Here is a 12,830-nt window from a genome sequence, read left to right as displayed (position 1 = left end):
ATTATAACTTAAATCGATTTTAGATTTTAATATATTATTTGTATTTTTATTCAACTAGATTTGCTTCGTACTCTTTGTCCGGTTTTTTGCTTGTTCGGTCTTTTGGCTTAGATGACATTTGGTTCGCGGGATGAGGATCGAATGGGATCACCACGTTCAAACTTTTTTGCCCCATCGGGTGTTTAGTTCGTGGATTGGGTGGATGGGATCATCCGACTATTGCTACAGATCCTGAATGAGGTGATCCGGGAAAAAGAGCTGGACAGGCCGTCCCGGTTCGCTTGCAAGCAGGAGGTGTGCTGTGTTCGTCGTGTAGGTGTGTTCATCCTTTTTATTTAACTCTTAATTTTATTTAGTAGTAAAAAATAGTTCAAAATTCTAAATGTTTTCATTAGTAGACTAGAGCTCACTAGCAATATTTTTTATTTGGCTTGATAAAAAAGCATTAGCCAATATTTAATTAAAATTCTCTAAAGAATCCTACTTTTATAACTTCTAGTCCTTTTTAATCCTCAAATAAATTTCCAAAAATATAGGAAAATTCATGTGATATACTAATTTATAAAAATATTTACAACCCTAGATTATTTAGTAAAAAAGTGAGTTTCTTTGTAATACTCTATTTATATGTATTTTATTATTTCATGTGATATTCTTTTTTTTAATTCAATTTGAATTAAATAAATTCAAACATGTACAAATTCATCCAAATGCTTATAGAATACGTATAAATATGAATGAATGATCCTATCCACTCTAATTCTACTAACCAAACAAAAAAATATCTCATCCTATCAACTCTAATCTCACCAGTCAAACAGAAAATTGTTCCATCCTATCTATCCAATCAAAAAAAAATGGATCATCCCATCCTAATAAACAGATATCACCGTATCCCGTCCAACATTGCTCTCTAACCAAACGAACTCTTATTTTATCATTTCTACTCGGGTAAAAAAACCATATCATACCCTCTAGGTGTAACCATCACAAACTATATTACTTTTAAATATGTGAAGGACTTCTTTCTAATCTGAGAAGAATATCGATATATATTTTATTTACCTTGTAATAATTATAAAACTACCGTATCGAATGAAATACATATGTTGATCAATCAACCTAATATATCATATTTCTAGCATGATTAATTACCGAATCCTTATCGGACGGAGACACGGGATGGGTCGGACGTAAGTTTGGTATATCCAACGCACGTTTAAAGTGACCGTTCACCTGAACATTCTTGACCAAATTTGCTCACAACTCCCACCTGAACATTCTTGACCAAATTTGCTCGCAACTCCCAAGCGTGCCGTTAGTGTCTGCCATGGCACAACCTCGCTTTTTTTAGGGAGATGCCAACCGACAGGCTAGTCAAAATACCGCAGATTACACTCAATGTCCCAGGGCGTACCGGCCACGAATCATCTTCAACCTCTGGCACTTCTCCTGTCGCTTTTTTTTTTTTTTTTTTGGTTCGCAGATATCCAAGGTAGTCTAACGACAGCAGTAGTCTACATGTTGAGAGGCATCCAAATCTGCCACCGTTCTCGATCGTGTCGTACGCGCCAAGTTTTTCTCCGGAGAAGCGACAGGTGGGGAGTGCGGGGGCGAACGGCCGCTCCGACCTCCATCCGTCGTGTTGGGCACTGCGTCGCTTTCGCACGCATCCAAAGCAGTTGAACAGCACAAGCCCAGATGCATGTTATGATGTTCAGAGGCATCCAAATCTCCCGTCGTTGCCGATCTTGTATTCCTGCGCGAAACATATACGATCAGTCTGCAGATACTACTCGAATAGATAAGGGAAAACCTGTATGCAGAATTCTCCGTTATTCAAGGCATGTTTGATAAAGTTTTTCAGATTCAAATTCTCTGGAGAAGTAATTTTTTGGTAAAATAATTTTGTGTTTGATGATGATTTTTTGAACAAACTTTATAGTGAAAGTAATTTCGTGGAAAATTGGATCAGAGAAAACCGATTGTTTTAACTCTTAGCATCTAGTCTCATAATTTTAATAAAAGATAATGATATTTTTTAAAAAACTATAAACTACTATTTAACAGAGTTCTTATTTATTCTAATTTGAAAGTTGATGCGAGAACTTAAAAAAAAACAGGTACCGGTAATTATGAGCCAGTCCGGTCCCAAGCATCCGGATCGCTCGATCAGATATTTCTTTCTTTTTTCCCCTCATCCATGATCCATGGTACGCGCAACAAGTACGTGAAACCGACGCGGTGGTGCATTCCGGTAGCGATGGCGACCGGGAGATGAAGTAAAGCAGCGTCACTCCGGCCGGCAGGGGGCGGACTCCGCCACGACGTTCCGGCGCCTCGCCATCACGGAACGATTCGACCCGGACGCGTCTCCGCGAAAGCGAGACCCGGCCCAACCCCGGTCTCCCGGCAAAGGCGCCGGCCAGCCAACCGAACGAAAGGAACGCCGCCGAGTCGCTCTCATCGTCATCCCGTTCCTATAATCCTATCCCGTGGCGCCGCGTCGCATCGATCGGCGGTCCCCAGGCCATGATCGTGAGAGTAATCGTGTTGCTTTCCGGTTCTTCTTCTTCTTGCCCCTCGCGTCGCGTTCGCGAGTGGAGGATGAGCTAGCTAACGGCCGGCCCGCCCTCCTTTCTGGTGCACGACGGTGTGGTGGTGGAGGAGCAGGTAGGTCAACTTCCGCTCTTGCTTCGGAAAATAATTATATCAAATTTGGTCTAGTGTATTTGAAGTCTGGACGTAATTTATAACGTAACATGCGGTAATTTATTTTTTTTCTTATTAAGTCATACATGATTTTTTTGTCTCAATCCTAAATTTTATGATAATTTACAACATGTCATACTATAAATTAATTCTAAGCCACAAATACATAAGATTATTTCTCATAGAATTATTTTCCCCCACCTCGACAACGAAATGACGAGACGATGGCGTGATGAGTTCAGGGGGGACTGGAACCGGAAGAGAGGCAAGGCGCCTTTTGCTTTGGACCCTTGATGCAAACTCTGACAAGTTGTTACCTAGCACTGCTACTATTTATTCGTCAAGATTGGCAGAGTAGAACAGCTTCGTAAAGGTAGTATATTGTCTGATGACAGTTTCCCATGGATGCAAAGGTAGGTGCATGAGCATCGCGGCAGATTGTTGGGGATGGTAGCACTCCATCTCCATGACGGTACGAACGATAGCGTTCACGAGTTGGTTCAGAAGTAGGTAGCGTTGATCTCCTACATTCACCAATTCTCCGATCGATTCTTCCAGAAATCATACTCGTGGGATTACTTGCAACTCCTGATGAAGGATGTTAGCAACCTCCTTCCTTAATTTAATAGCAACAACAGTGATGCAATAATAATTGAGTTTAGGATATAACTATGAGAGGGATGGAGTTCGGATAGGCAGCAAGTAGGGGAAGAGAAGAAGTAAAATCAGAAGTACATCGAGGGAGGAGGTAGAAGAGAATCGCGAGGTGGAAGAAGAACTATAGAAGGAAGAACGAGGCCACTGCATTTTGTGGCCTGCGACCCGCAGCGAGTGCGTCTCGGCCCAACTGATCCATATGCATAAGAGATCCTGATTGCTGACAAAGGATTCACGTATTCAGCAAGTACGGTTCTCTTAGAATTCAGTCGCATCCACATGCGATTCTAGAGGATAGTTGAGTCCAAATATCTTAAGGCGTGTGCCAGACTCTTGGAGATTGCCTGTGTTGTCATGATGCAGGGCTGCACAAAGCACAGAGTGACAGAGAGGATTATCTCGGCTCCTGCTGTCTGTTGGACGGGGAACAGAAGCTAGTCGTAAACAAGTTCACCCTCGTCTTCCACTACGAATGCTATTGATTCCTCTTGCGTAATGGATTGCTAAAATCTTTCGAGTGCGCCACTTACTCGAGCATCACGGACTGCTGCTCATTCGAGCACAGAAATCGTACGTTTGAGTGCACCAGCACCACTTCAACATCACAGAGGGAGTAACATTCTTGCACTGCAGTGTTATTCACGCTCATCTTCCACTGCAGTGTTATTTCTCGAGTGAGGAACACTGAAATCGTCTGAGTGCGCCGCCTATTTACCATCACTATATCAGCCTCAATTCCAGAGCGAAAGTTTCCCTCTTCGTGCACACTTGTAATCATTCTAGCTAGTTCTTCTAGTGCAGACAAACACACACACCTCAATTCCAGATCAAGATCTTGCCAACCCAACAATATCTTCCTGAACAGTGAGCAAGGACCACAAAAGCGTAGCTAGTCTCATGATGATAACATGATAGCACATTGATATCACCATCCATTCCACGCCACAGCCCACAGGCGCCATCCAAGTTTGCATTCCTTTCTCCATCCAAACTTAGCACGCATGACAGCCACACTCAGCGCTTGCAAGTGCATCTACCTACACATGACACAACCACAAAACTAACAAGTAGTGGTGCTCTAACTCTTACATGAAGGCAAGGGGCCCTTTGCCCTACCATGGAGCGGTACTCTAACTCAGCAGTCAGCACTGATTAACAGCAGCAGATCGCCAATCAGGAGGAGCAGATTACACACCACCGTACATGATCAGGTAGCTGATCAGCTGGCTTTTTTTTAACCAAGGAGCCTAACCAGCTGAAGGAGTGATACTGATTTTTTACTCTAAAAAGTTAACTGATACAAGGCGAGCTAGGCCGGCCTACACCTTGATAAAAGGCTGATACGTGGCCGGCTGCACGGTGGCCTGGGACGCGAGCGCGGCCCGGAGCTTCATGTCCTTGAGGGCAGGGTCCTCTAGGAGCAGCACCTTGTCCTTGTCCCTCACCCCGACCATGTGGAGGTGGTCGCTGTCCTCCCTCTCCTTGCCCCTGAACAGCAGCCTCTGCTCCTGGGGCTCTAGCCCTGTCACCATGGACAACACCACCTTCAGCTCCCCTGCAACAATTTTGCCCAGAACATGTCAGATCTTGATCCGAACTATACCATCTTCGGTTTATTTCTGTATGAAGAATAGATTGTGTAGGATGAATTGTATTGAGACTATCTGACGGTATAAACATAATACAGTGACTTAGGACCGATACATATGGTAGTACGAGATTACAAATCCTAACTACCAAATATACTCTAACATCCCCTGTAGTCGTAATGGGAGCATCGCAAACAGTCATACTAGAGAAAAAGCTGAAGGTAGCAAGTCAACAGACTGACATCCCCGCAGTCATAATGTCGCCGCGTTACAGGTGTTGCGACTGAAGTGGAGACTAACGAGGAGCTCACGTGGATGGTAGCCCTTTTGTTGCCAAGATAGCCGAGAGCGGTATGCCCTGGACGTTGCCGTGGAGAAGGGTGCAAGCCTAGAACACCAACACGGGCGCATAGGTATACAAAATCAGCGTGATCTAGCCAATGACTCGACTGGCGACAGCGATGGCCTTGATTGGGAGGTGATGGCGACGGCAATGGCGATGGCGGCCTGGAGTTGTGGAAGATCGATGCTAACTCGGATTGGCGCTGGCGGTGTTGGTGAGGACGAGCGACGGTGACCACACCTAAAGGGTGGTGATGGGAGGTGATGATGATGTGGCCACAGGTGTAGGCGCTCAGTGGTGTGATGGCTCGATGGCGCAGACGACACGCCGGCGACGATGATTCAGCGTGACAACGACATGCTGACGGGCGCTTGGATGGTGTCAACGAGCGCGTTCAGACATGCCGCAACATCGTCGGAGGGAGGAGGCACCGAAGAGGTTGAAGCTGAGCATTGTAGTCCGAAGTGGAGTGATTGACAAACCGACGTAGCGACATAACCCGATCTCTGATCGGGGAAAAAGGAAAAGTAGCAATAGTAGGAGGCAACCAGGGTGCGTACCGACGGCATGACTGAGGAGCCCTACTGGTGCTGGAAGACGCAAAAATGGCGACGGATCAATAGGATTGGCCGTAAAAACCTAGCTACAGGTTGCACAGCCACCCATGGAGATCATGAAGATCGATCTCCCTGGGGGCGGCGCGGTGGAAGCGAAAGCGGTGAGTTTATGATTAGGATTGAAACCTAAACTGATATCATGTAGGAAGAATAGATTATGTGTGATGAATTATATTGAGCCTCTCGAACAGTATAATTAGAGTACAGAGACTTAGAAAGACAAGATGCCTCCTCAATACATATGATAATACGAAATTATAAATCCTAACTACCAAATATATACAGACAATTTTTCTATAACGACAAACATAGTGGTTGTTACGATTAACATAAAAAATGTGTTCAGAGCTTATGCTCTGTATGTGGCAAAATGTTGAAAGGTTCCACTGAGGTTCCTTGTCTGAACTCTGAACCGTCATGCGCTGGCAGTGCAAAGGCAGACGCATACGCATACGCATCGTTGATCATTGTGCAGGCATGCCCATGCCGTTGTCTGTTGGGAAGGAGAAGGTGACACAGCCCTGGATCTTGCCAGCCATTTTATCACTGTGTTGGTGAGGTTTGCTCGTGGACATATATCTCTCATCTCTCTCTGTAATAAGACTCTGTTCAGAAGGGTCAATGGGGAGAAATGCAGAGAAAATGCGTGGATCTGGCCGTGTAAACTGGACCAGAGATGTGTCAAATTGCATTGATCTGTTCGGTTCTTGTCAAAGTTTATCCTTATTTTTACTCTCTCCGGTAAAAAATACTTAGAGTTTTAAACACGAAACTATATTTTATTGATGCATTAATGTATACTCTGCAAGCAGCGGTGGATCCACCGAAGGGGGGGGGGGGGGCTGGGGGCTTGAGCCCCTCTACCCCAGAACACTCCCTAAAGCCCCCATACAGTTCTTAACCATAGAAGAGAAAAAGAGCAGGAGAAATAAGAGAAAAAAGTTGAGAATGAGAAGAGGGAAGAAGTTGAGTCTCTCTAATCCACCACTGTCAGCAAGATTGCAAACCTGAAACTTTAACTGAGCCATCTTGATGTACACGACCTATATATGCAACAACTGAAGAGAAGAGACTCAAAATGAATTATGTGAAGGGGCGCCAATGTGCATGCCACCCTCAGTCCAAAAAAGCCTTTGCCGTGCTTACAAAAAGGGCCCGAGGGAATATTTGTCTTTCTTACCACAAAAAGGGGTGCTTACGGCTAGTATTAGTAGAGAAGCCCCAAAAGGAATCATTGTGACTCATGACCAAATCGACTTTTCCAAGAACACATTCGACCAATCACGCCCACAAACACACATACTAAAAACTAAAGATACAAAATTAAGCAGGTACTCAAATCTAAAGCTTCAGTCATCGACTTTTTTTAGCCTTGCAAAGATGAAAAAACTACTTACTACTCACCGAAAGTGCAGGTAGCCCCAATGGAGACGTCGTGCCAGGAAAACCCGGTGGCCACCCTGACGGTGATCACCTCCACGTCCCCCCTTCCCTCCCTCTTCTGCACCAGCATCCCGCCCGGCCTCACCTCCCACTCTATCTCCCCGCGGCCGCCGACGCCGGCATCACCGTCGCTGCCGCTGCCGGTGCTACCCTTGGAGGAGCTCCTCCTGAACAGCTTCTTGGAGTACCTCAGCTTGATCATTCTCACAGCTCACAATGCTGCTCAGCTAGCTCTAGCTTGCAGCAATGGAGGGAAAGTAGCTGGGAACAGAAGTGGCCACCAGTGGGTATGTTGCTGAACCGGCGGTGTGGCCGTAGAGCGAGAGGTTACTGTGTATATATAGGAGGAGACTCGGGAGAGAGGGGCCGGCCATGGCATGCAAAGGACAAGCTTTAGAAGCGTGCGTCTGTTAGTGTTTTTTGAAAAAAAGGGCGCCGGTGAGGGGGGACATTGTGACAGGCGATCTTCGCAAAGTCCAAAGCGGCTAGCTCACAAAGGTGAAACAACTTTGCTCCAGCTTAGGCCGCAAGAGCACGATGATTAGGGCCGTCGGTTAGGCCGTAAACCTACCGGCATTATTGTAATGGCCGGCGGTTGGCCGCAGGTTTTCCGGCTTGTGTTCCGCGCCTGCTGCTCGCCATTGATGCCCGATGAGCACACGTACAGGCTATGGGGGAAAGATGATTGCGTGGTCATTGCTCAGAGCTCGTACGTGCGCTACCTGCCAAGCTAGCTGGGTTTGCAGATTGATTATAAAGTGGGTAGTGGTAGTAGCATTGTTAATCAAAGCTTGATAAGGTTTAGTAGTAGTATATTGTTTGGCTTTAGCGGTGGTTAAGCCAGCATGTGGGGCTTGACATGTGTTCAAGGGTTTGGACCTCGGATTAGTCCAAAACATCTGAAATAAATTTATCTTATCTTTTGCACGTCTCTTAATGATCAATCATCTGAAAACAAGATGATGTTCAGACGATAAAAGACGACTGCCGCTAGAGGGGGATAGGTGAGGAACGTATTCCTTCGTCGTTAGGCTTAGAAGAGCTCCAAGAGGAGGAAGACCGGCCTAACGGAGGAGGCAAACGTGAGAACAGAGCGACGAGCCAGCTGGGCGTCACCAGTCGTGGAGGACCGTCATATAGGCTGGTGTCAGAGTGAAGACCTCTAAAACGGAGAGGTTAGTACAACAGGGAGTAGGAATGCCACCATTGATAGTCATAAGCGGGTGAGAGATGGAGTGAGCTGGGAGGGAGGGAGAATGGAGGTTGAAAAAGCAAAGTGCGCACGGACTAAAAGATATTGCATACAAATCCTATGATTATAATTAGTCAATTGAAAAACATGGTGCTTTTAGTCATCAGAAACATAGCATCGTCCTATGTTTTGTGATACAGTTGTGATTCTTTAGCACCGGAGGACATACATACGTGTATGTAGGTATAGTTAGGACTGTGCAGAACGGTTTTTAGCCAAACCGTTCGTGCGTTTTACTGTTCGCACACAGTGCAACCGGTACAGCCGTTTTACTCTTCCTGCTCCACCCTTCTTAGCGATCCTAAGGATTTCGAGAAATGTGCCCGAATATAAATAATAATTTTTTGCTTTTCTTTCATCTGAACGTATTACAAGTTACAACATGTGCATTGAACGATTTTGACTGAACCGTGGTTGAACGCCCCTATGTGTAGTAGGCCGGTTGGCTGGCATTAAATTAATTCAACAGAATGTATGAAGGCAATTTTCTCTTTGCAGGTCAACTTAGTTTTTTTCTTCTTTTCTCACTTGACACCTAGCATGACACGAGAAAAAGGTATTTCAGACCCTAGAAAAAATATTACAACCTTTGATCGAATAATGATCTCCTCGTTAATTTACTGCCCAAGCACTACTTAGGATGCATAACTTTCACTATTTGTTTTCTTCGTGAATTTTACGGGGACCATCATTCTGGCTGATCCTGCGTTCAAAACGGGACTTCGGTTTTCAGCTCCTCGGAGCGATGGAGTGCGGCAACGCAGACAGGTGCCTTTGTGTCAACTGACTGTATCCTAGTCTTTCGATAGGATCCTAATTAACGCTTATTATGGTTTAGTTTGTTGAGGCCGATAGTCTCCCTGTACCAGTATATAGATGCATCATTGTCATCTAACGTTTTATATGGTATCAGTAACCATTGATCATACTTTTTTCACTTCCGCTGCTCTTTGGCCACCATGAGTTCCTCCTCATCTTCCTGTAGCGAATCTAAGATGGGTTCTCCTCCTCATCTTGGCTCTCAAGTGGCCACCAATATGTCCCGTTCTTCTCAAATCCAACTTGTTAACATCTCCATGAGTCTAACTATAGTTCTTGGAGCAAGTGCTTTCAAGTTGTCTTTGGCAAGTTTGGGCTCTCTGACCACATCTAGGGCTCGACAGCGCAAGGAGACTCGGATTGGGTCCATAATGATTTTGCTATCGCTTCTCATCTCTACTCCACTGTCTCCTCTGAAATTCTACAGATCATGCAGACCAAGTAGGACACGACGCGCTCTCTCTGGAAGATGATCTGATCCTTGTTTCGAGACAACTGCGAGCTGCGCGTTGTGTACATTGGTGCTGAATTTTGAAACCTGTACCAGGGCGATATGACGATCCTTGCCTACTGTACCAAGCTCAAGTCTCTTGCCGACAACCTCGGCGACCTTGGCTACCCTATGATCGACAAGGATTTGGTGCACAATCTCATTTGTGGCCTCGATCCACAATTCCAACACACCATCCCTATTCTCACTATGCACTTGACACTTATCTCGGTTGGCAGAAAGAAAAAGTGACATCTCTCTCTGATTTGGTGGTCTTCTCTCTGGCGTGTGGTTGAGCACTGGGAACATCTCCTGCTCGGCTAGGTGAACCATTGGTGGGAGTTGGTAGTGGTGGTAGCTGGAGCTGTGATGCCTAGGCTCGCCCACACATGCCGACGCAGTGCGGTTGGCTTTGTATCTCTAATCTCCTTCTCGCTGCCGGCAACAACCAATGCTAGGTTTTATGGGTCAACGGTTAGAGTGTCGTGCCTAGCCTTTGTCATCAATGTCTTTGAGTGTGTTTCAATGTGAGTTTTCCTCTTCTTTGTTGTGGACAGTAAGGTTGTATATAGATTATTGCTCAGTGATGATTCATTGTGCCGAGATTGGGCATATTTCCTAAGTGCAATAGTATAGACCTGTGTTGGTAGCCCCTAGAGATTTGTGTAGTACTACCAGATCTATTCTTGTGCTCAGATATTATGATTCCAGTTCTGTGTCGTCAGAGAACATCTATTGTTATACTCTCTAGTGGGCTACTTGTTGATTTGATCACTGGTTTTAGCACTACAGTGACTCAAAGGATGCTAGCCTTTTGTATCTGAATGTTGCTGCTGAATTAATTACTGCCAGTACGTGTTTTTGCTATTTTTGTTCATATTTTGTGCACTCTATTAAGTCTTAGCAGTATTGTCTAGAAAGATGTTTTGATAATTTTATCCACACTCTACTTACTACTTACTAGTTGGGAACTTATGTTTATGCCAATTAATGATGTGTACAACAGAACAATTAGGAGGCAGGACATACACTGTTCTGGGGTCGATTGTTGTTGATTATCTAAGAGCACTGTTATTTTTGCCTAGTTCCTGCTGTCGATTTCTTGAAATACACATGATATCAGTAGCTGTCTTTTATGTTTTACAGGCATTTTACTTCAATATCATGTGTAATGAAAACTCTCTATTATGTTCTTACAACTTTACTTCTGGAATGATATTTATTCTCTTTTATCGTAATTTATACAACAACAGATTGGACCGGATGCCCTGACACTCGTCGGTTGATGTTGGGCTACTGCGTTTATCTGGGTGATTCTCTCATCAGCTGGTTGTCCAAATATTAACCCACAGTGTCGCATTCGAGCGCCGAAGCCGAGTATTGGGTAGTCGCAAACGCCATCTCAGAATGTTGTTGGCTTCGATAGCTTCTCGGCGAATTCTATTGCTCTGTCAACAAGGCATCAATTGTCTATTGCGACAATGTGTCGACGGTGTACATGTCTGGAAATCCAGTTCATCACTGGCAGACGAAGCATATTGAACTCGACATCCATTTCGTTCGGAAACATGTCGCTCTGGAACAGTTCAAGGTGCTTCATGTTCCAACCGGCAAGCAATTCGCATATATCATGATCAAGGGCCTCTCCATCGGACTCTTCAACTCTTTTCGGTCCAGTCCAAGAGTCACCTCCGATGTCGTCCATACTGCAGGGTGTTAACTAACTGTATCCTAGTCTCCCGGTAGGATCCTAATTAATAGCTGACTAAACTCTAGTTTGTTGCGGCTGTTAGGTACCTTCTAACAATATATAGCCGCACCACTGTGATCAATACAATTCAATATTACAGCCATTGTTTCTCTACCGTTCTACACTTCGGTTCAGAGTCTCCAGCTCCCCAAAAAGAATGATGCTCATGAGCTGATCGACTTGCCGACAAGTGCCCATAATGAAAATAGCTAGTCGACATCGATGCTATGAGAAAAAAAATCAACACCTAACTGATCATCGTAATCATTCGTTCATGTCAAGCATCTGAAGGTTAAGAGTATGTATATACATCTAGACCATTTAAATTAAAGTTCTCTTTAACACGAATTTAATTATTTATTTTCAAATATTAATTAGGTGCATCTTATACGTGTTGACATCTTTATGATGCAAATGCCCGAAGTTATAATTGTATTATTAAAAAAATAAGTTTAGGTCATCTCCAACAGCTATCTCAAATTTTCATCCTCAAAATAATATACAGCATCCCCTATCACTATTACAATATCCCTTATTTTTTTCATCTCCAACAACTACCTTATTTTTTCCCTTCTATTCCTCTTTTTCTCTCTCCATCCCTGTCAACGTCTGTAAACAGTACAGCTGCAGTACTGCTACAGTATCATACGTTGTTTTCTTCCTCCGGCCACTGTCAGCCTCTGTGAACAGTCTCCGCAGATCCATTTTCTCTCTCCGCAGTATGTAGCAACACTGTAGCACCTGGGACCGATTCTGCTGGAGTTGCTACAGTGCTTAAACAGTGCCCGCAAAACACTGTATCAGCTGTATCTGCAAAAATACTACCTCGGCTGGAGATGGCCTCACCCGTCAGCAGCCGCTCTGCATGTGGCTAGTAGAACTCGTCTCTCGTCTGCAGATTTTCAGAACGCCAGAACGTGTGCAGGACATAGTTAAACAGGGACGCTCTTTGTCCTTCCTGACGCCTCGGAATCCCCATGATTCTTCGAGCTAAAGCATCTCGATCTCCCGATGACACGCGGGCTCGAGACCCACATGCGGCTTGCGTGGAATCGGGACTCCCCGCCGCTCGTGGCCGGCGACGATCTTGGCTGGTTCTTGCTCCTTTTAGATCGATGCCCGTGCGTGCGATGAAATGGAGGCCAGACTATTGCGCCA

The 12,830-nt window shown here is 45.0% G+C and overlaps 1 protein-coding gene across 1 annotated transcript; it reads right to left on the bottom strand.

The window, feature by feature from the left end:
* Positions 1 to 3,797: 3,797 nt before the first annotated feature.
* On the bottom strand, positions 3,798 to 7,810 carry LOC133923557 (BAG family molecular chaperone regulator 1-like). The gene is made up of 2 exons (XM_062368839.1): positions 7,323 to 7,810; positions 3,798 to 4,924 (listed from the first exon to the last, which is right to left on the bottom strand). Exons 1-2 carry the CDS (start codon positions 7,561 to 7,563, stop codon positions 4,689 to 4,691), a joined length of 477 nt encoding a protein of 158 aa, XP_062224823.1. The 5' UTR covers positions 7,564 to 7,810; the 3' UTR covers positions 3,798 to 4,688.
* Between the last annotated feature and the right edge of the window lie 5,020 nt (positions 7,811 to 12,830).

The sequence above is a fragment of the Phragmites australis genome, chromosome 7 (assembly GCF_958298935.1).
Source record: "Phragmites australis chromosome 7, lpPhrAust1.1, whole genome shotgun sequence".
Taxonomy (NCBI): Eukaryota; Viridiplantae; Streptophyta; class Magnoliopsida; order Poales; family Poaceae; genus Phragmites; species Phragmites australis.
The sequence above is the reverse complement of the archived record's forward strand: the minus strand, read 5'-3'. Positions and strand labels throughout refer to the sequence as shown.

Bases quoted from the DNA above. Each gene is read 5' to 3' on its own strand.
- LOC133923557 (XM_062368839.1), bottom strand. From the start codon at position 7,563: ATGATCAAGCTGAGGTACTCCAAGAAGCTGTTCAGGAGGAGCTCCTCC. The intron at 4,925-7,322 runs GTGAGTAGTAAG...AAATTGTTGCAG, and splicing joins TGGGGCTACCTGCACTTTCG to GGGAGCTGAAGGTGGTGTTG.